The 23,536-nt window shown below is 42.4% G+C and overlaps 1 protein-coding gene across 1 annotated transcript in view; it reads left to right on the top strand.

The window, feature by feature from the left end:
• The first annotated feature begins 315 nt into the window (after positions 1-315).
• Positions 316-23,536, top strand: part of MACO1 (macoilin 1) — an 84,309-nt gene continuing 61,088 nt past the window's right edge. Inside the window, exon 1 of the mRNA XM_081869019.1 lies at positions 316-663. Coding sequence (XP_081725145.1) covers positions 584-663 — 80 coding nt within the window. The 5' untranslated portion in view covers positions 316-583. The remainder of the gene's footprint in view (positions 664-23,536) is intronic.

Genomic DNA, 23,536 nt, shown 5'->3' on the forward strand with positions numbered 1-23,536 from the left:
GTATCGCCATCAATTTAATAAATCCTTACTTTCACGGGCTGCTCTGGACGCCGTTCTCCCTGCTGGGCGGGACTCGTCATCCTAGAAAAGGGCGGGACCAGAAGCGTCGATCTCCTCATTGGTTCTGCCGCCCGCCTCTCTACCCTCTAGCCCCATGTTGATTGATTCGCTCGTCCGTCGACCTCATGTTATGCCTCCCGCCGATTGGCTTATGCCTGAAAGGAGGCGGGGCAGGGCGCGGAGGCTGCGCGCGGGGACGCGGCGGCGGGGAGGGACAGATCTGAAATTATTTTTTATTTCTTTGTTTCCTAGTCGGGCGGGGGGAGAAAAAAAGGAGGGAGAAAGAAAACGGGGACGGGGGGAAAGGCGAGCCAAAAAACCCCCCAAAACCCGGAGACCCGCTGAGACTCCCTCCGGCGGGTCCCTCGGACAGGCTTGGATGTTGTCGCTGTGACCCGGGCGGGGCAGGAGCGGAGAAGGAGGCGGCGGCGGCGGCGGCGGGGGGCAGCAGCAGCAGCAGCAGCAGGCGCCACCACCACCGCCGGGCCAGGCCGGGTCGGGTCTCGCCGGGCCGGACGGGAGGATGAAGCGCCGGAGCGCCGACTGCAGCAAACTCCGGCGGCCGCTGAAGCGGAACCGCATCACTGAGGGCATCTACGGCAGGTATGGCCCGCACCTGCCTCGCCCCGCCCCGGCCTGTCAGTGGCATCGAGGGAGCCTCGCCGGTCCCTCCTTCCTTCTCTTGGCTTTGAGGTGAAGCAGGGGAGGGGGCGCCTTCGCCGCCTCGGCCCCCGACGGGGCTTCCTCCTCCTCTTCCTCCTCACACGGAGGAGGACGACAGGCGAGCTTGGCGGGACTCCCCTCATCCCCACAGAAACGCACACGCGCACCACTTTCACACGCCCCCCCTTCATTATCTCCTCCACACACCCCAATTGCCTCTCCCCTCCTGCAGCCACTTCCCGCCCTTTGTCCGCCCTCGGGCTCCCCTCAGGGCGCCGCTTCTTTGGCGCTCTGGGCCATTGTCTTCAGAAGAAGCAAAAGTAGCCCCCTCCCACGACGCCCGACACTTCTCTCCTCCCAACACCTCCCCTCAAAACGCTTTGGGGTAGCCCTGAGTGGGCCTTGCCTTCTCTCCCTCCCTCTCGCTTAATAGTTACCTCGGGTCCCTCCTCAGCCTTCCTATGAAGCAACGTCTCTCTCCCACGTTTCTGCCCCCCCACAGAGTCCGCTCAGACTTGGGGTTGGCACCCATCCTGCAGACATGCATTGGGGGCGCCTTCTTTCATTTTACTGCCTCTATATGATGGCCCTGCTGCTCTTAAGTCAGGCTGCAGCACAATAGTGGGATGTGACCCACAAGTAGAAGACTGATGCTTAGGAGCCTTCTCTCCCCCCCCCCCCAATGCCTCACATTGGGAACCCTCCCTCTAGAAACCTCCCTTTCCCTCTATTACAGATGTGGTGAGCCCTACAACTTGCATCATCCCTGACCATTGGCCAAGCTTGCTGGGCCAAAAGTTCCCCACACTTTGTCTATACTCACATCTACACTAACAACTCTTGCTTTGAGGCTTTCACAGGGGCAATCCCATTACTCTCTTGTGAAGCCACAGCCTAGCCCCCACTCCAATGTGTGTGCAAACACACAAACAGGCTACTTGTTCTTACACTTTATCTTCCCATGCATCTGTTAGAATGTCTTCAAATCATTGCTGATAATTATTGTATTTTTAATGCTGCAACAAAGACAGGACAAACTATTTAGTGACACACACACACAAATGCTTTGTGGCCTCAGAAGCTTCACTTCTGGCTCAATTTCCACCTTCCCCAAGATAGTTGTCTTTAGAACTTGGTTCCCCTTCTCCCAATTGTGGGAAGCTTTCCTCTGTGATCTCCCTAACAACACACATACCCTTTCTCTTTTTAAGAGGCTTAAGTGAATGATGCTCTGCATTCTATTGAAATATCCCCCCACCCCTCTTCCCTGAAACCACACCTCCTCTTTAGTTGCCATTTCTTCCCCACAACTCTTGCAATTTAAGTGTTTCTAGATACAGTACCAGACAGATTGTCCCCCCTCTAATGCCTTTCTCTTAACCCGTTCTATACAGCCTTCCCTACAGTGCTAGTGCTCTTCCAGTCATTTTGCTCCCACACCGTCATTTGATGTCCTCACCACAGTTGTGGTTTCAGTTACATTGACTACCCCACACTTAGTGGCCTCCATTCACTGTTTTTCTCCACATAGATGAATACCTTTCCCTAGAATGCAATCACACCCATCAGTTGGGCACCCACAACCCTGACTATTCTTGCCCTTAAGAGTTTCCTCATTATATTTTACTTTGAAGTCACACTTTCCATAGAGTGGTAGTCCTGTTTGCTCTCAGTTTTGTCACTCATGCTACTCTAGATTGGTACTGTATTCTGAAGCCCCACCCCACTTCAGTTGTGTGGCCTTCCACCCACCCTTCAACTACCACTGCCCCTAACTCAAAGGTCCTTTAGGCTTCCACTATTATTTTCCCTCCTTTGTATTTCTATTGATATATTTGTCAGACTGCAGTTCATTTGTCATCCTCTGCCGTGATTGTCATACTTCTATTCCTGCTTGTCCCATCCAATCAAACTTCCTGCCACAGTGCTCAACCCTGCCCTGCATTGACAGCCCTACTCTTAAGAGTCTACCCCACACACATTGATATACCTTTCCCTAGGATCCCCTCACACAATACACTGTATCCCAGACACATACTGACAATTCTTGACAATTCTTGCTGTTAAGAGTCATCCACCCACTGTGTCCTTGTCCTCTGCACTGACAGAGATCCCACTTACCCCATACTCATTTGAGCCACTTTTACAGTGACAGGCCTGACTCTCAAACCCTGCCCTCACAAATTCTGCTGAAGTCCCCATTCCACTGGGTATTTACTTGCACATTGATAGTCCTACCCTTAAGAGTTCTCCACCTTCTGTGCCATGACAGACCTACAACTTCCCCATTCATTATGCTTCCCCCACCCAGACCAAGCCAGTGTGTCCAGTGGTCAGGGATGACATGAGTTGTAGTCCAACAATATCTGGAGGGCCACAGATTCCCCATGTGCTCCAAAGGACACCCACCCACGCACATATCTTCCTCTAACACACCTTTCACAGCAATGAGGAAGACCCTCCAGAAACTGGCAGTCCTCTTTTACCCCACACCAGATAGGCTCTCAGATTCTCCCTTGCATTTGTTTTTACTGCCACAATTCCATCCCATGTCCCTAACTACCTTCCCACTGTGCCCTCTTATTGAATAGATGCTGAATACTCCCACAAGTATGTGATCAAAACATGTTTTTTAACACTGAAACCTTCCTGCCCCTTAGGACTTCCAAACAGTCTTTCAAATGACTGACTTCTTCTCCTTGTGATGTCTCTTCTTAGGCCACTATCCCTTTTTCATTTAACATTTTCTGTGCTCATCTTAATGTTTCTTTCAGTCCCGTCACGCTATGCTATATTATATCACTTCATGAATGAAAAGTTTGCCTGATATGTTCTTGCCTTCTTTGTGAATACTCATATCTATTCAGGAGATGCTCTGATTCACACCTCCTTCCCAAGTTGTGTTATTTCACTTTCTTTTTGTGTCGTCTTCCGTTTTTGTATGGTGACTTATTTTTAAAGCTGTGTCAGAGTGAAAGGCAATGATGAAGATACTGTTCATATTCTCTGGTGAGTGGGTCTCAGGATTTTCCATGGCTATTTCCCATCTGCTATTAAATAGGTCTTGGGGAGCTTCTTTTTTAAGTTAAAGAAATGACTGTTGGCTAGAGCCATCTCTATTTACCTTGCTCTATTTGCTTCTTACAGCCAGGACTCACAGTTTCTGGTTCATCAGGTGTTAAAATTATGCACAACTTGCAGAAGTGCTGTTATGCTGTCAGTTTGTACAATTACAAAGAGCCTATTAGATGTGAAATTTTGGCAGACAAAATTGCAGTTGTCATTGACAAAGCCTAAGAAACTATGTTTTTATTGAGACTTGGAAAAGAGACCAAGCAAAACTTCAGCTTAATACCCAATGTTATGCAGTTTATGACTTCTGCCTTCACAGTAGCCACTGACTTAACCACATGGGCGTAGCTGTTCCCCCTAACAAAAGGCCTACCCCCCATACAAAAATCCTGGCTACGTCCATAAATGGCCATCTTAAAGAATACCGTAAATTGGGACAAGACTAAACCATGAGAAATTGGTTTTCTTCAAAGACTTTGCCCAATTGAAGTCACAATTTTGTTATAAAAAGATAGCATAAGTGATTGCTTAAGAACATTAATTACTTTAATACATGTGTATACAACTTTACACACAAACACCAGAACAGTGCTTCTCTGTTACTTTTCTTACTGTACAGCAAGCAGCAGGATCTTATCAGAGGTGGGGTTTGGGCCTCCCAACAATTTAATGTTAATTTACCTGTGTGTAGAACTAGCCACGGAAGTGTAAATTCTCTTTGTTAGCTATGAGTATTACAAGCTGTCCCATATGAGCTCAAGCTTATGTAGATCAGCTTTTCTCAACTTTATGCCCTCCAGAAGTGTTGGGCTACAAAACATTGTTTTGCTATCTTCAACTGATGGAAGTTGGAGTCTCAGAACATCTGGAGGGGATGGCAGTGGAAGATGTTACATGTTTTAAAAATAATGGAAGGAAAAGACCAGGGAGACTTTGTCCTTTGCACATGCTAGGGAATAACACAGCAAAAGCCAGTGCTAATCACATATGTACTACAGAGGGTTGTGTAAGCCATAGGAACATGGCCCCTGCTCTCAGTGTGTGGTGGTGTGGCTTCAGCTTTGTGGATCCTGCTTTGCAAGGTCACAGCAGTTTATTTTAATTTAGCAGTTATGCCCTTTCTGCAGATATGAGGCTAATACAGTCAACTTGTCTGTTGAACATGTGTAAGCTGGTCAGCATGTGCTACAGACATTTGGTTAATTTATTAAGCAGATTAATTTGTGACTTTAGCCTTTTTCCTGCATTTCTTAAATCCTAATGCAGCAGAATATATTCCTTGCGTTTTATTTTTCTCTGCCAATAGCAAAATAGGTTTGTTGGCTTTATTTTGAATATTCCTGCAGAGATGTTGGGGGTGGATGAAGACAGCACAGTTGCCTGAGGGTGAAAGGAAAAGACTCCCAGGCCCAAAGAGGATCTGATAAAGTGTGTCAGAAAGACAAAATGCTGTTGATTAGTAGGTCACTTGAGGAAAGTGTTGCAGGTCTGTATTACATTGTCAGACTTGCCTGTTCACATTGATGTTTGTGATAAACAGTAGCATGTTGAATAAGCTATCAGCTTTCTCTGTCGTCATATTTCTAGAGTAGATTGCACTGGCTTCCAGCTGAGGTGGATGCATAATATCTCTGCCTGTATGAGGTTTGGTATAAAGCAGCTAATGCTAAGGGATGGTGAGAAGTGGTTGCTTATTAGTAACTACCAATTAGGAGATATATTCACTTACAGTATTTCAGGTTGTGAAAGAGAAACATAAGATTCTGTAAGGATTTCAAAAAATAATTACCCTTTTCCAATTATTAGAATTATTAATGTCCACAGCCCTGTAAATTTGAATGCTTGTTGCTAGTTGACTTTTTCATTTCTAGGAATGGTGGTTTTTTGTTTTTGTATTTGTGTTTTACTGTTAACAAAAGCTCTTGCTTGAATTTTTTTTTGTAAAATATTGTGTAAAATATTGGTGGTGTTTCTAGAACACCCAAAATCTAAAATTTAGCAGGATTTAGCTTTCTATCCAGAGGATGCTTCTGTTGTGCTCCTGCTGCTGGACCTTGGGGTCCCTTCCAACTCTACAATTCTATGATTCTGTGATTCATTGAACTCAAGGGGATGTACAGAGACTGTGGGTAATTCATCTTATCCTCAAAGCAGTTCTGTGAAGTAGATTAGGCTGGGCGAGAGTGACTGCCCCAAGGTTACACAGTGAGCTTTATGGTAAAGTTGAGTTTTGAACTTTGATCTTGCTGGCCATAACCAATTCTCTTACCACCTGTATATCTTACCAAAGTTCCCAGTTCAAATGTTACTTCAGATATAAACTGAAAGTGTGGCTGTAGGCAAGCTGCTCTTCTCAGCTGCAGTAGGGGATATACTGACATGCTTTAAAGAGCTGTTGTAAAGCTTCATGTGTAAATGTATGTGGAGGACTTTGAATGCTTTTAAAACATTACATAAATGCTAAGTATCATTACTAAAAATAATATTATTTCTACAACAACCACTTCTAGAGCTGGATTTTATATTATTATTATTATTTAGTATTATTATTTAGTATTGAGCTGGTCTCCATTAATTTGTGCTGGTATCCATTAATTTAGACATCTATGCTGAGCTGGTGCATATTCATTTAAAGTCTGGGATTCAAGGACCTATTTAAGTTCATCAGAGGACATTTTCTAGGTGTTGTTTATACACACACACACACACACACACACAGGACCTGCCCACATGTTTGCAACCTAATAGACACAATGCAGAAGGGAAAATGATAGGGTGGGATAACAAAAATACGGAAAGTAGGCACCTGTTCTAACATAATTGATAAAATGACTGGATGGGATGGTCATTGTTTGGGGAGGGGAAGAGTCAAGTGGTAATTGCTCCAAGCCAAGCTGATGAAGTACCCTGTGCCTTCTCACCTGGCCTTCTACTGCAGCTATGTAAATGCGCCCAGTATAATTTTTAAGTTAAATAGCTGATATCTTCCCTCTCTTAAGAGTTTCACCAACTCCTCTCAACTTCCAAAATAGTCTGCTATGTGGTCCACCCAGTAGGATGGGGGTGGGTCTGCTGCTCAGGAAAAACAAGTCTAAACAAATCCCATGGTCTCATGGGACTAGTTGTGCAGGTTTTCATCTGAAATATTTTTCTGCAACACTACTCCTTTTGGGAAAGCAAAGCAACGAAAATGCAAGAGGTTGCAAAAGAAACAGGTGGGGGGGGGGGAGAATCCTGTGCAGGTGATATTTAAAGAAAGAAATTGTACTGTCTTTCAAGTGTTCTTTACTTTGAATACACTGTACATTCATATGATCGCTTTTTGCGTCAAGAAGCATGTGTGGGTGAGACTTGCAGTATCAAAGTGGGAAGGTAGTACACTGTTCATTTTTTGAGGTGTGGGATATCCTTTTAGTAAGCAATCCCTAGCATACTGTAAGGCTTGCTCCAAACTTGGTCTAAAATGATTATGTAGTTATTTATAAGTTGACCCTGTGCTCCAAGGCAATGTACAATGCTTAGAAATTGAAAACAATAATCCAGATTTATTGGCAAGTTTTTATTACATTTTTTTAAAAAAAATTCATTAGTGTTTCAAAATTGCATTCTAGATGTCAGAGACACATTGTTTGTGTTCTGAAATAGCAAAATAATGTGACATTGATCATGCTGCATCAAGAATATTTAAATCCAAGTTTTTTTATTTTAAGAATTGAATTTTCAATGTTTCCTTAAGTGGTGGATCATTGAGTGATTTCTTAGGCATTCTTGAGCCTGCTGGTCAAAATGGAGTTCTGCTGGTGGTGATGGTGGACTTGGAATTCCTTAGCAAAAGCAAAGTAAAGGAATATTGAATTCAGTTGTATGACTAAAACATTCTTGAAGGAGAATTTTAGATGTTCAGAAAGAGCTGAAAAGCAGATTGTTGAAAATCATGGGCCGTGATAATCTGTTGGTTCTATTTATAGTACACTTGGGATCTGTAGATGCAGTAGGTAGGAGCAAATACATATAAAACAGATATTTCTTTTTATGGTGAACACTAATGTACTGAAATTCCTGCATGGGTTTCTTCAGTGCAGTGTGTAGATTACAGTTCATTAATAGGCATTTTGTGCTTAGGAATCTTCTTTCTGTAATGTAGCCTGAATATCTTTGTCTAAATTGGGGCAGCCTGGATCCATTTTCAAGCCCCAGCACTGTCTAAGGGCAATGCAGCACACATTAGAGTATAATGTCATTTCGGAGCCACCCCACCCCTCAGTCTTCTGAGTTCTAAGGGAGGGATGCCCCAGTAGCTTCTGTGACACAAGATGGAGACCTCCATTCAGTGCTTGGGAGACTAATGTGTGCCTAACCAGCTTAGACGCAGAGCCTTGTGCGCAGCTATTGGCACTTCACATATTGCTGCTGGCCTGGGCAGTACCACATTGCCCATCTGTGACTTGGCATATGCTGGATGGCTGGATGCAGTACTGTTGGCCATCTCTTATCTAAATCCTGTTTAGAAATTCACATTTGTCTGTAGATTTGTTGTTGGAGCCATTGTGCAAAATGGGCTCCTGTTCTTGACGTGTTTTACCTTTAGCATTTAAAAATTCATTTTTATACTCTTTCTAAAATATTCAGTTTCTTTTCCTTTTTGGATAGCAAAAACATTTTGAGAGTATTTTAGTTGAGAAGTGAAACGCTTCAGAAATTGCAAAATACTCTGTTTGCATAGCCACTAAAATTTCTGATCAGTTTTTAGAAGACCCTTATAAATCATGAATTTCATCTTAAGTTTTCTGTTTCAGGAAGGGATTGTAATGGACTGCCAGAAGTTTTATTCTTCTTGTCATTTCCCAATGTGCCAGCTCTATGTATGTCCCCAGTACTGATGAATCATGCTGATTTTAGGGCTTGTTTTACCTGGACTGTAACTTTTATTTCCTATTTGTCATTTCATTTCTTACTGACAGTTTCTACAAGCATGCCTCCTTGGCAGACTGTAAATGCCGTTTGAGAAAGGAGAAGCGTGTGCTAATGAGGATTAGCCTCTTTGATGCATATCAAAGATGATTTTTCTTATTTTTTAAAAAAATTCTCTTCCTCTTCTGTCCTTTCTTATAGCACCTATCCTTACTCTATAATCAGTAGGTCATGACATGAGAGGAATGCTGCATGTAATCACATTAGTCATGGTCTGCACACTTTCAAGGGTCTGGAAACTTCTGTTTCAGTGTATCTGAAGAAGTGTGCATGCACACGAAAGCTCATACCAAGAACTGACTTAGTTGGTCTTTAAGGTGCTACTGGAAGGAATTTGTTTTGTTTTGACTATGGCAGACCAACACGGCTACCTATCTGTAACTGCACACTTTCAAGTTAGGGTATTTTCTTGATCTGCCTTAAAGTAGCAGCAATCTTTATATAGTAGTATCATAGTTGTACATGAAATGCGGCCTGCACAGTAGGGGAGCTACTTTGCTGAACTGTGTGGTAAAAGAGAGAAGGGGATGTTTTTCTTCCTCGTCACATCTGGACTCATGCCTATAAGAGTCTTTATCTAATTCTTTGGACAGCTCAATCCTAAGGGACCACTTCAGTCATAGCACAGTGAACAAGGGGTATTAGTACAGTGGGTCATAGGACTGGCTGGGAGAGAGCTGACCAAGATTCACAACAATTTCCCAACAGAATTTAGAAAAACAACATGTTCCTATACTGTATTTTTCTTCAACTTGTATGCAGACATAATGATAATAGAAAGGCAAGTAAAAACTCTGGGTTGTAGCCAACTAAGCTTTATTCAGAGTAGAGTAAACCCATTGAAATTAATGGACCTAATGGTGTTTCTGGCTTCAGTGGCAAGGCACTTAAAACATCAGTGCTCAGCAGGGGCATAGGAAGGGGGGGCAGTGGGGGCGGACAGTCCCGGGTGCCGTCACTGAGGGGGGTGACATTCAGCACTCCGCCCACCCACGACTCCCAAGCCTACCCCAAACCGAATGTCCGCCATGGGTGGCACGATCCGCCCCGGTGGGTGGCTCGCTCTGGCCCTGGCTGCAGGGCACACGCACCGTTCTGGGCACCCGAGTGGCTATCCCGTGCCTGGGAGGGCACTCTCCATGCCACGTCCCCCTCAGGAGCGCACCCACCCTGGGCAGCGCAGGCATATGCTGATGCTCAGGACTTCAGTAAAGAACCATTTTTACAGTGATATTTACAGTTAATTCAATTTAGTTGTATTAAAGACATATACTTAATTCCCTTTTCCTTGTCCACTAAGTGACTGCTCCCAGGACTGAACTCCCTTTGATGGAGACATTCTTTTCTTGAAAGCATCTGACGTGTCAAGACACACTGCGGTGGTGCTGTTGCTGCCGCCATAAATAACAACAGCACCCCCCCTTCTAAAGCCTCTGCTGGTTTATGGTATGTAATATTCAAATTTTGGAATAGAATTGAAGCTAAATTCAAAGCAAAACAAAACAAAAACAAAAAGCATATAGACAAAGCTTATATTATGGAGTCTTTCAAAGGGATAGCCTGGAATGGTGATGAAGTTAGTTCTTATAATTCTCTTTTCTCTCTTTTTTTTTAAGAGGAAGATGGATGGTGTGTATCTTTTCAGTGGGTGCTCTAAAACAGGTATCTTCAACTTTTTGAGATGAGCACTCAAACATGCAGTTGGGGATCTATTTATTACCATATATTTGCATGGTGGTAGTGGTCTTGTTCAGCTGCTAGTGGGTCCTACTAGTGGGTCTTGAACCACCAGTTGAATACCAGTGGTCTAAAGCAACTATAAATGAGCTGATTTTTTACAGAGTTGAAGTTTACAATGCCTTGTCCTAGAAGCCTGCATTATATTCCATCTTACTGCTTCAGTGCTGCTGTAGTGTGGAAGGCTGGGAGTCCATCTTCTTGTGTAACCTGCCCATAATTGCTTAAAGCACACTTGTGTGGTCCTCTGTGGTGTCTCCTTGTCTAAAGAGTTATCTTCCAGCAACATTGCTAAAAGCACAATTCAGCCCCAATTAGGAGGGGTTCACACTCAGAAAAAAATATACCCTATTTGCCCGAATATAAGCTGCACCCGAATATAAGCCGCAAGTTTAAAATTCAAGGGGGGGGGGAGACAATACCCAAATATAAGCCACTCCCTTAAAATTCCACAGGCACTCAGACCTGTTTCGTTTTACCATATGTCTGTTTCAGCAGCGATATCGTAAAAGCCCATTTTTGTAAGGTTGTGAATTTAAACCACACTTTAACTTTTTACGGTCGGAATTTGGGGGAAAAAGTGAGGCTTATATTCAGGCCAATACGGTAATATAATTCTCTGCACTGTTTCAGAATGCAAACATTAGAAATGCATGGATGAATAACCCAGCAAGAAGAGTTTGAACCTAGCTGCCTCTCTCTGAAGCTAGTCTTCTCTGTATTTGAGTTTTCAAAACTTGCAGTTCTTTACCTACATGAGCTCTAAAATGTACAAATGCCAGCATTACTGCACTAAATATCTTTTCTGAGCAGACGATAGATAATTTTGGAATGGTTGCCTGAAAACAGACTAGTATTATTGATCCTGCTTTCCCAGTATTATGTACAGCTGTGTTACTGTGTAGGCTTACATTGAACTTAGGATGATAAAGAATTGCCCCTCGGTAAGGTCAGGCAGAGAACCTTTACAAAAAAATTACTTAGCTTCTCCTCCCCTTTTCTTAGGCACAGACTAGCAAATATAAGGAGGAGTTTTAACTAAATGCTCATAGACTGTGACATCATATTGCTCTGATATGAGGCAACTGCCTTTTTTTTTAACTTCAGTCTTTCTCTAGAATATTTGGGGTTGCCAAATATTAATTATTTCCCTTTGGCATTTTTGCTGGAACTTCCCTACCCCCATTTTCCCATCTAGTTAGTTAAGAAATTGGCATGTGCTACTTTCTAATTGCTTGTTGTCATATCTCTCAAATGTAAAGAGTGGTGCTTGCTGCCAAAACTGTGTGTGTACAATCTTTCAGTCATCTTGAGTTGATTGGGCTTTTCTGTTTTTTCTCCTTCTCGTTTGCCTGTATTAAAAGTCTTTATCTCAAAGTGACATTCTTCAATTTGATATGTTCTCTCCTTTTATTCTTTGCACTCTTAATTTGTAGCTGCTTATTTTTTGTTAAAAATAGCCTTTGACGTCTCTATTCCTTGACACCACCTGTAATAAAGCCTTCATTTCATTGTTGATGCAGCTCTTTGTAACATTGCATAGCTTTGATAGTACTTAATGCCAATCTTCTGCAGGTTTAGTTTTGAGAGGAGTTTGAAATTAAACTGGTAGATTTTGATTTCCATTTTTATGTATTCTTCCTCTGTTAAAAACATCAAAAGAGTTTTGTGGAAATTTAAAGACTAACAAATTTATTATGGCATAAGCTTTTGTGGACTACAGTCCACTTCATCAGTTGCATGAACTGTTACCCTGAGTTGCAGGTGTGCAGGTGTATATCTATTTATCTATCTATCTATCTATCTATCTATCTATCTATCTACACATTTGTTTGGAGGGTGGGGATTGTAAACAGTGAATGAATACATGAAAGAATGAGCTCAGAGGGAAATGAAATGGAGAAAAGTACAGTGACAAGTTGCTAATTAAAGATGTTAATTAACAAAATGGTTGTTGATAACAATGACATTCTGGCATTGGAATACCAATTAACACATATAATGTGCTAAACATTATTTGTCTCTGTTCAGTCCACAAGTGAATCTGTTGATGTATAGTAATTTAGCATTTTTTAATATTGCTTTGTTCCAGAATGGCCACTAAGGTCACATACAGAGTCACTTTCATCATAGTGTACCCTGACACTCCATGTTTGCTTTTTAACACACCATGGATTCCATGCTGTTGTCATATCCGTCTGCAATGATTTCTTTATACTGGGGTTGCCAACATGGTGCCCTCCAGATTTTTGGACTATTGCTCCTGCAATCCCTAGCTGTTGACCATGCTAGTTTAGGATGCTGAGCATTGTAATCCACATCATCTGGTGGGTACCACATTGACAACCCTTGCTTTATACAAACCGTGCTCTCAGATGCTTGAGTTTATCCTATTCCATATGGAGGAATAGCATAGATATTTAATGAACTCCCACAGATAATGAAAGCAATATGATAATCAAAGTCTTGTGCTTTCTTCCTGTTTTACTTCTTTTGATTAAATGATCTTGCTTCTCTTACCCAAGGTGCTCTTTAAAAAAAAAGGGGGGGAGCAGAACTTCATTCTTCCCCTCTTCTCCCTTTTCACACGTGGCATAGGAATTCATTTCTATTACAATGTTTTATAGTTGACTTATTTCAAATAAATGTGGGAGGCATAGTCCAATCAAGCTGAGTGCTCTCATCAATTTCTATGGGATTATTAAGCATATGCTTATCACTTTCTGATGTACTGAATGGTACATCATGTCCTGCTTGTTGTTTCAAATAGGCAACTGGTTGTTGTTGCTTATTACAACTTTATCCCACCTATCCTTCAAAAGGAGCCCAGTGCAGAAAATGACAAAGCAGCACAGCAAAACAATTTAAAAAATAAAATAAGAGCATTTAAAAACTTTAAGAACAACTATGTTTATTACTTTTTGGGGATGGGGGCTTGCAGAGGAGGCTCAGTCTGTCTTGAAGAAGCTAACTGCATTTGTGTGCTGGGTGTGGAGGAGGGGGCTTCTCTCCTGTAGCCACCTGCTTGATTTCTATGTTAGATGTGGAGGAAGAACAGAATACTTGTTCCCTCCTGCACCAACCCTTTCAAATGCATGTACGTATGTAGCTCTCTTTTTTTTGCCTTTGGCCACCAAGCTAGCTAAATGCAGGACAACTTAATATTCTCTGAACCTCATCTGCAGTATGGAGGAGTCTGATCTACCTTGGTTTTCCTACCAGCAAGTATGTATATGAAGTACGTTGAACAATCAGCATGCTGTGTGTGTGTGTGTGTGCGTGTGCGTGTGCGTGTGCGTGCAATTGAAGGCGCTGAAACTTGAATTCTTGCTTGTTTGGCTGCTGCTCAGTTTTCATAGTGGGCTAGATCAGCTTCTCAGTAATGACATGTGATAATTTAGTCTCTTTTAAAGCTAAGCAAAGACAAATACACCTTATTTTAAAGGGGTACACCACTGCATTGTGGTGGATTGATGAATTAATAAAATATTGAAATATACACAACTGAAGAACTATAGTGTCAGAGGGCCACTTCACACAATACAGCAGGAGCAGGTACCCATCTAAAAGGTAGAATGTCTCTAGCAGCTAGTGTAGGTGTATATATTCTATTTATTTATAGAAACATGATGCACAAGTAGTGCAGTGTTAACACCCAGTGTCTACACCCCTGAGAGTTCCTGTCAGTAATACGGCAGTGCACATACAGAGGAAATTATGATCCATAGTCACCTCTGGTAACAAAGTGGAAGTGGGGTGTATGTTGCATTTTTAAAACTATCTTACTTTTTTTCTGAACAGGGAACAATAACTCATTGATAGAACACATACTTTATACAGTATTCAATAGGTTCTGGGTTACACTCAGGAACCCCTGCCAGTTAGATTGGGCAATACTGAGCTAGATGAATGTGCTGTAATACAGCTTCTGTGTAGCATAACCCTTTTACAAAGCAGCCAGATGTCCTCCCCACTTTTTTTTGCAAGCTACCTTTTTAACCTTCTTCAACATCACCTGGCCTTAGTTTAACCAGAAATGAAATTCACTACAATGTGAAAACCGTGTTAACCCTGGCATCGTGAGTAATATTCCTTATATTCTGCTTTACTGCTTCCTGAGTCTTTTTATCTTCTCTGACCTCTTGTGTTTTTCAGCTGAGTTGCAGTTTTTATCTCATCAGACCTGCTGTTCAGGAACATTTGCTTGTTGTGAATAAATTGCTTCTATACTAACACCACATTACAGAGCTGGAAAAATATTTCTAAGTGACATTCCCACAATTGTGGAACTTTTTGCCCTCTCCTGAGCTTCTTTTGGAACTGTTGCAGTAATTTTCTGCATGTTCTTAGTTGTGAATGGCAGGGCTAAACTGGAATGGGATGGGCTCTGTAGCATATATTTTTTAAAGACTGCTTCATGTGTGTCTACCATATATATATATACATATGCGTGCGCACACACACACACTGCATATGTATATGCATTTGCCATCAGGTGTTAGTACAGTAAGATAATGTGTTGCATCTCTGTCAGTCTGCCAGATGTTTATCCTATTCAACTCCCCAATAAGATGAAATGCAATGTGTAAAATACAAAATCACAGCCTAAATAAAACCAATTATAAAAGAAAAACTAAGAACCAAGTGATTATAGCAGGTTCAATACATTCCTATAGAAAGATAACGTAACTTTTCAAAAAAAAATTCTGAATAGGCCTTTAGAGGAGAAAAGTTTGATATAAAATCCACTTGGTTGAATCCCATTACAGTGGTGCCTCGCAAGACGAAATTAATCCGTTCCGTGAGTCTCTTCGTATAGCGGATTTTTCGTCTTGCGAAGCAAGCCCATTGACAGCTTAGCGGATTAGCGCTATTAGCGGTTTAGCGGCTTTTAGTGGATCAGCTGATAAGCAGCTTATCAGCGGATCAGCTGATAAGCGGGTTAGGGGCTTAGGAAAAGGGGGGGAGGGGAAAACCCCCGCAGGAACTCGCAAGACATTTTCGTCTTGCGAAGCAAGCCCATAGGGAAATTCGTTTTGCGAAGCGCCTCCAAAACGGAAAACCCTTTCGTCTAGCGGGTTTTCCATCTTGCGAGGCGTTCGTCTTGCGGGGCACCACTGTACTTTGAAAGAGTATCTTACATACTTCTGTTCCTAGCAAATTGGCTTATATAATTGGTTACATGCGACCTACAACATCCAGCTCTATAACTTAACAATAAATCAGAGTGTAGGAGGAATGCTACACCTTTCCAAAGGAGCCTCAAGATAAGGAATATAGTTGTTTATTTAAATTTATACTTCCCTGTAATTCCAGGGTAGCTTTTACCTTGTTACACCTCATTTTGCCTTTTCTTATACAGTGGTACCTTGGTTCTCAAACTTAATCTGTTACGGAAGTCGGTTCCAAAACCAAAGCGTTCCAAAACCAAGGCTCAATTTCCCATAGAAAGTAATGCAAAATGAATTAATCCGTCCCAGACTTTTCAAAACAACCCCTAAAACAGCAATTTAACATGAATTTTACTCTTATGAGACCATTGCTCCATAAAATGAAAGCAATAAACTATAAAATAAATAAAACAGTATTGTAGATGATAAAAAAAAATACTCTTACCTGCACTCATGGTAGTCATTGTTTCGATGGGGGGCTTTTATCCATTTCTGTAGTCACACAATCAATCAATCAATCAGTAGCTGAACTGGGATCCACACAGTCCCAAAAACAAATTAACTGGAAAAGCCTCAAAACAAAAAAACGCAAAATAAATAGCAAGAACAAAAGCACCAAATATAAGCTCCATATATCACCTCAGAACACTACAATCAGAAACAGAAGGCTTGAATTACAATGGGGGCGGGGATTAGCAGCGCAACAGGAAACACAGGGGGACTCAAAACAGAGCACGTTCAGCTTCCAAAAAAAGTTCGAAAAACTGGAACACCTGCTTCCAGTTTTGCAATATTTGGGTTCCAAGTTGTTCGTGAGTTGTTTGAAAACTGAGGTACCACTGTATAAAATAGGTACTGCCTTTGTGGCAATTAACCAACTTGCTTTATAACTACAAGTATTCTGACCAGGAATGAAAGAAACTGGCAGCTTTTGTTGGGGGTATAAGGTAGAAGTTGAGTGTGGAAGGAGAATGGGAGAAGAAATTATAGGAGAATTGATAAAAAATGCTTTGAGGGGCATGCTGGGAATGAGAAAGGGAAAATATAAAAAATGAAGCCTCCTCTGCTTAGAGGGAATTATACCTTAAATGTGGAGGTTGAGTTGCAATACATCAACAGCAGGTGCCTGTACTTGGCTTGAGGAAGGCTGAGCAATGCAACTCTTTACCACAAGGAAAACACTGTAGCAAATAGTTTAGCTATTTCCAAAGATGAATAAGATATTTATAGAAAATTATGTTGGTAATGGTAAGCTGTTTAGGACAAACAATGACTCGTACCTGCCACCATTTTGTGACTAGTGAGCCTCTGTAATTTTCAGCTGTATCAAGTGGGCCCTGGAGGTATAAAGTTTGAGAACTCTGTGTGTAGCGAGAGTAGACACAGACACCATTTTTTCTTCCTCTCTAATTATAGAACTCTGTGTGCATAATAGAACTTGGAACCAATGGAATTGATTTGGCCGTAGGTTGAGGACAGGCTAAACAGAAGTACTTCATCATGCAGCACATAATTAACTTAGGAAATTAACTACTACAAGATAGAGCACAGACTAGTGACTTAGGCCATTCCTCTAAGAATATATCCAACCCTTTTAAAAATTCACCTATCAGTGGTTATTAGCCATGAAAGCTGATAATGGTACTTTCCTATTTAGTATACCTGTGAACTCCAGTTATTAGAAAAAAAAGTGGGGGTGGGTATTGTAGCACCCTGCTTGTGGTTAACGCTTAGCTGGAATGAAATATTCAACGCAGCAATAGAGAAATTAAAATAGTAATTTATTTGTCAGACAAATAAATAAGAGGCTCAGTGGTACGTGGTTACCAAGCTCTGGCCTGGCCTCCTGCCATTCTGGCCAGCACTTATATTCCCTTAATCCAGCCCCCTTTGCTCCTCCTGTGGCTGCCTCTGTCCAATCAGCCTGGTTGAAATTCCTATTGGCTGTTTGGTAGAACCAATCACAAAAGATACACCCACAAAAGATACACCCATTTCCTTGCCCTTATAAGGGAGACAAAGAGCTATATATATGACATATAAGTAATAATATATCTTACATGGAATCTTAATTACCAGCTCACCTCTTGCCCTTTTGCCTTCTAAAACAAATGTTTAATCTTACATTTTTTATGTTCAACAGATGTCAAGGATCTTGAGTTTCACATCAACATTGAAAGATTTCCTTCATTTAATGTTTCTAAACAAATGCCTGACAACTATATATCAAGACTGCTTGGATGGCGTCTTCTGTCTGGCAGGGGGGGGGGGCTAGGCTCATTTGCCCCTCTGGTCTCCTATTGCAATATGACTCTATGAAATAAGAATCTAGCATTCCTTAAATCCTTTGCATAATTACATTTAAGCCAATATATTTAAGCTAATATATTTCATACATTTATCATAGGTAGCCTCTTAAAAGAATAAAGCTTTTCAAAGTAAAAAGGAAGAAACTCAGTAAAACACAGCTTTTAAAAGAAGCCTCTTCAGTTTGCACCTCCCCCTTTCCCCCTCCTCTCCAGCCTCAAAATAAAATAGGAAGAAGCTTCTTCTTCTGCCAAGCCAGTTGCCTTTCCAACATTTAACACATTTTAACCTTTTTAACTCTCTCAGTTTAAGAAACAGCTTTAGAAGAGACTTCCCCAAAAATGCTCTCTTTCTTTCTACCAGCTAAATGTTTTTCTTTCCATTTGCTCCTGGCCTTTGAACCTTAGAAAGAAGATCTGGCTCATTTTACTGGGAGGCACATTAGTATTATCTTACCCCATTCCTAATGGTGTTTTCTCAGCCTTGGGGCAGCATATGTAATTCTCCCTTTTTATGACTTTGAGAATTGTTTTTCTACTATAAATCAATGGGGCCCTCTTGTCTTAGGAGAATGGCCAAGGTTTCTTCTGCCTGGCATGAAACATTTGAAAATCCTTTTTTAAGCTCATTTTTAAATACAAGCCTTGATTGAAATATATAGAAGCTTTGATAAAAATGCAGGCTTATGGTTAGGTGCCTCATTCCCCCCTTTCAAGCTCAAGGACCTTCATCCCAAGTGTCCTTGATAGCTTGACCTTCATCATATTCCTGAGGTAAAGCTCTGTATAGGGCCATGATATGAGGTAGAGTTTCATTTGAAACCATCTTGCTAATTGTACTTCTAAAACATGAAATGATACATGGCATCATACATAAAACCAATACTACTACTGTCAAGAAAAACAAGCAAGACAATAGTATCCCTTTGAGTCCTGTGACATTAGGTAACCAATTGGTGAGCCATCCCATATCCCATCCTTCCCATGTTTGTACTGGGACATGTGCTATATTCTCCATCTTTGTGGCCAACACACGGATTGCCTCACCATTATCAGAAATGTTAAAGCAACAGGCATTCCCTGTCAAGTTCAAGACTCCACATAGGCCTCCCTGCCTGGCAAGTACATAATCCATTCCCATTTTCAGCTGCAAAATGGCGGCTCTACTTTCATCCAACTGTTGTGCAATAAGTCTCAAACTCTGGGCCGTTGCATTGGTTACAAGTTCCACTACTGCTTGCAATCGAATTATTCTGTTTAGATTATAAATAGGATCCCGTGCCCCTTGTATGAGCTCACCAGGATTCCAGGAGGCAGGATCATAATAGGCTATAATGCGCTCTGGTGGCCAATCATCAGTACCGCTCCAACTTTGGGTACTTCCTCCTGCTATATGAGAAATATCAGCATTCCTTCGTGTTCGCCTGGCCGAACTAGTGGGCATAATCCACATTGGTGGTAATACCCAACCCAAGAAACAAGTCCCACTCCATTTGGAAGGGAGTTTCTTGTACGCCCATTCTCCACATATCCACCACAACCATCGGGTCTGAGGTTTTTGGTACGGGGAATACAGAAGGCGAAATACCAAAAGGGGTAGAGAGTTTACAGTGCAGTATGTTAGATTGCCTTTTTCTGTCACAGTTATGTTCCACACCACTTTCCATGCATGAATAAAAGGAGGTGCACAGGGCAAGGTATTCCGAGTTCGATAGGTAGTACCGTGTGCCCAGGTATGACTATTCTTCTTATAATCCCAAGTATAGTGACAATGAGAAGAGCCTATCATGGGAGAATCAGCTGCATCTGATGATTTATGTACACAGAATTCCCCTTGTACAGGTATAACTCGTAATGGTTTAGTTGAGTTCCATCCGGGGAAATTCTGTATTTCAGTTTGGTGTGGCATTTCGCTTACCATACCAATGGCATCTAATGGTATCGGTAATAAGGGCATACCTCCCTCTGAATCATCTGGCCCAAGAGAGCAAACAAGGCAATTGGTCCTATTTGCAACATTAGCTACCATTTCAGCTAAACCTACCCACATATTGTGGTCATGGCTGAATCCATATTTAGCCAATTTGGTCAGATTCAAGGACCCTTCCCCTTCCCAAGGGATCAGGATTAATAATAAAATCATGTTGATGTCTAGTATATGCATTCCTTCCACAAAAGATTACCTTATTGTGATAGCAAATAATTATTAGCCCCAATATAATTCCCCCAGTGACAGAAATGGGGAACCACCAAGACCAAAACATATATCCCGAGGATCCCCAATGAGTAATATCTCTGATAATTGTTCCACAAGGGGGGCAGTCAATCAATTGTATTAGAGAATCTTTCCGTTCACAGTCGCTGGTTCAGACGCTCCTCAAGCTTCAGGCGTGCGCAGGTCAGCCAGCTTCCAGGTTGTGGCTGCAGCAGGCCGGTCGTCAAATGTTGCCCGTGACCTAGCCCGTTCCCGGTAGGGCTAGATACAGGGGTTTTTGGAGAGAGTTAGTTTTAAAGGATTAGAGGGGTCACCTTTGCACGTCCAACTGCCTTCGGACTTCTTCAAACGAGAGTGATGAATCCAGGGGGTCACCTCAGCTACCTTCACCGCTGTTGGAGTAGAGAGCAAGACGGTGTAAGGTCCACGCCACTTAGGTGCAAGTGGATCACGTTTCCACTCTTTCACCCATACGCTATCGCCAGCCTGGAACTGATGAATCGGCTCGGCAATGCTGCACGGCGTGCGCTCGAGGGCCCACCTGTTAAGAGAAACAAAAACACGGGAGAGAGATTGCACTTGTCCCTGTGTCACATGATCTCCTATTTGTTTAAGGTCAGCTGGAATATCCTGAACAAAGGAGGGCGGTCTCCCATACAGGAGCTCAAAAGGTGACAACTTAAGTCTTTTTGTGGGTGCACACCGAACACGAAACAGTGTTATGGGTAACACATCTACCCATCCCAATCCCGTTTCCTGGGTTAATTTTGCCAATTGGGTTTTCAGAGTCCGATTCATTCTTTCAGTTTTCCCTGAACTCTGAGGCCTATATGCTGTATGCAGTCTCCATTTTACTTGTAGGACTCGACATACTTCTTGTACTACTTGATCAATGAACGCTGGCCCATTATCACTTCCAATGCATCTAGGTAATCCAAACCTTGGGATCAATTCAGTGAGGAGTCTTTTAGTTACCTCTCGTGCCTTTTCAGTTCGGGTGGGAAAAGCTTCAACCCATCCGGTAAGAGTATCTACAAACACAAGGAGATACTTGAATCCCTTAGAAGGGACCAGCTCTGTGAAGTCCACAATTAGGCTTTCCATGGGGACGTATCCCACATGCTGAATTCCAGGAGGTTGTACCGGTCCCTGCCTGGGATTGTTTTTAGCACAAAGAACACATTTCTGTGAAATGCAAGTTGCTAATTGTGATAGATTAATAATATACAACTTCCGACTGAGACTCTCTCTAGTTGCAGTACCGCCAAGGTGAGTAGATTCATGATAATTTCTTACAATTGTACCTGCCAGATGATGAGGTACATAAATCCTATTGTCCGGCAGGATCATCCAACCGTCCCTCACAACTGCTCCTTCCTGTTCAGCCCACTTCCTCTCTTCTGGGGTATAGTGAGGTTTAACATCTTCTGGAACTACCTCTGGTATGAGGGCTGCTATAAATCCTCCCACAGGCTTTTGGGCTGCCTCTCGGGCTGCTTTGTCAGCAGCATGATTTCCTCTGGTTATTGGATCCCTTCCTCGTCCATGACCTTTGCAGTGCATTACAGCAATCTGTTCTGGAGCCCATACTGCTTCTAACAGGATTTCTACTTCAGGTCCATATTTCAAAGCCTTCCCGTGGGCTCCGATTAGACCTCTTTCTTTCCATAGAGCTCCATGTGCATGCAGGGTTAAGAAGGCATATTTTGAATCAGTATAGATGTTTGCCTTACATCCGGCTGCCAATTGCAGAGCTCTAGTTAAACCTATAAGTTCAGCCTTTTGTGCTGAGGTGCCAACAGGCAAAGCCTCAGCTTCCACAACTTCCTCATTGGTGACCACAGCATATCCTGCTCGTCTGGCACCTTCATGCAGGTAACTGCTACCATCCGTATAATATACAACATCTGGATTTTTCAATGGCTCATCTTTCAGATCAGGTCTACTGGAATAAACTTCATCCATTACTTGGAGACAATCATGTGATTCCTCATCATCTACCTCTGGTAGGGGCAGCAAAGTCGCTGGATTGAGCATATTCACTACTCGTAGATGAATCCTGGGATTTTCACACAATAGGCCTTGGTATCTAGCCATCCTTGGGTTCGTTAGCCAATAACTACCCTTATATTCCATGAGTGTCAGAACAGCATGAGGTACATTCACATACATCGTCTGGCCAAAGGTAAATTTATCAGCTTCTTTGACAAGGCTCGCAGTGGCTGCTACTGCCCTTAGGCATGGAGGCCATCCTTTTGCTACTGAGTCCAATTGTTTAGACAAATAAGCTACTGGACGGTTCCAACTTCCTAATCTCTGGGTCAGGACTGCCGCTGCAATCCCATTCTGTTCATGTACATACAGCTGAAAGGGTTTTTCCGAATTAGGCAATCCAAGGGCTGGTGCCTCCATAAGTCGTTGTTTGATAACTAAAAAGGCTTGTTTCTGCTCAGGTCCCCATACGAATGGGTCCTTTTCTGCACCTCGAGTGCTTTCATGTAAGGGCTTGGCCAGACTACTGAAATCAGGTATCCATAGTCTACAAAACCCTGCTGTTCCCAGGAATCCCCTAAGTTGTTTTCTTGTGGTAGGTTCCTTGATAAGGCAAATAGCTTCTTTCCTCTCTGGTCTCAATGCTCGTTGTTGGTGTGAGATGTCAAAGCCCAAATATTTGACCTTTTCTAAACATAACTGTGCCTTTTTCTGGGAAACTCGGTAGCCAGCTTCCCAGAGCAAGTGGAGCAGTTCCTCTGTCCCTTCTTTACAGGTATCAAAATCCTTTGCAGCTAGTATAAGATCATCCACATATTGCAGAACCACCTTTTCTCCCGGTGTTGAGGGGTAACTTGTTAGATCCCTCGCCAAGGCAGTGCCAAATAAAGTTGGGGAATTTTTGAATCCTTGGGGCAATCTTGTCCAGGTTAGCTGGCCTTTTGTTCCTGTCAAAGGGTCTTCCCACTGGAAGGCAAATATAGGTTGGCTCTGTGGTGCCAGCCGGCAACAGAAGAATGCATCTTTCAAGTCCAATACAGTAAAAAATGTTGCTTCTGGTGGGATCAAACTCAGCAAGGTATATGGGTTTGGTACATTTGGGTGCAAGGTCTCGATAGCCTGGTTTACGAGCCTCAAGTCCTGCACTGGCCTGTATTCATCTGTCCCAGGTTTTCGAACAGGCAAAAGGGGTGTGTTCCATTCTGATTGGCAAGGTTTAAGCAGACCATATTTTAATAGGCGGTCCAAATGTTTCTGGATGCCCTCCGCTGCTCGCCGGGGTAAGGGATATTGCTTTACAGATACAGGGGTAGCCATAGGTTTTAGGGTTACTACAATTGGAGCTATAT

Source organism: Podarcis erhardii, assembly GCF_964252035.2.
Source record: "Podarcis erhardii genome assembly, chromosome: 7".
Classification (NCBI taxonomy): Eukaryota; Metazoa; Chordata; class Lepidosauria; order Squamata; family Lacertidae; genus Podarcis; species Podarcis erhardii.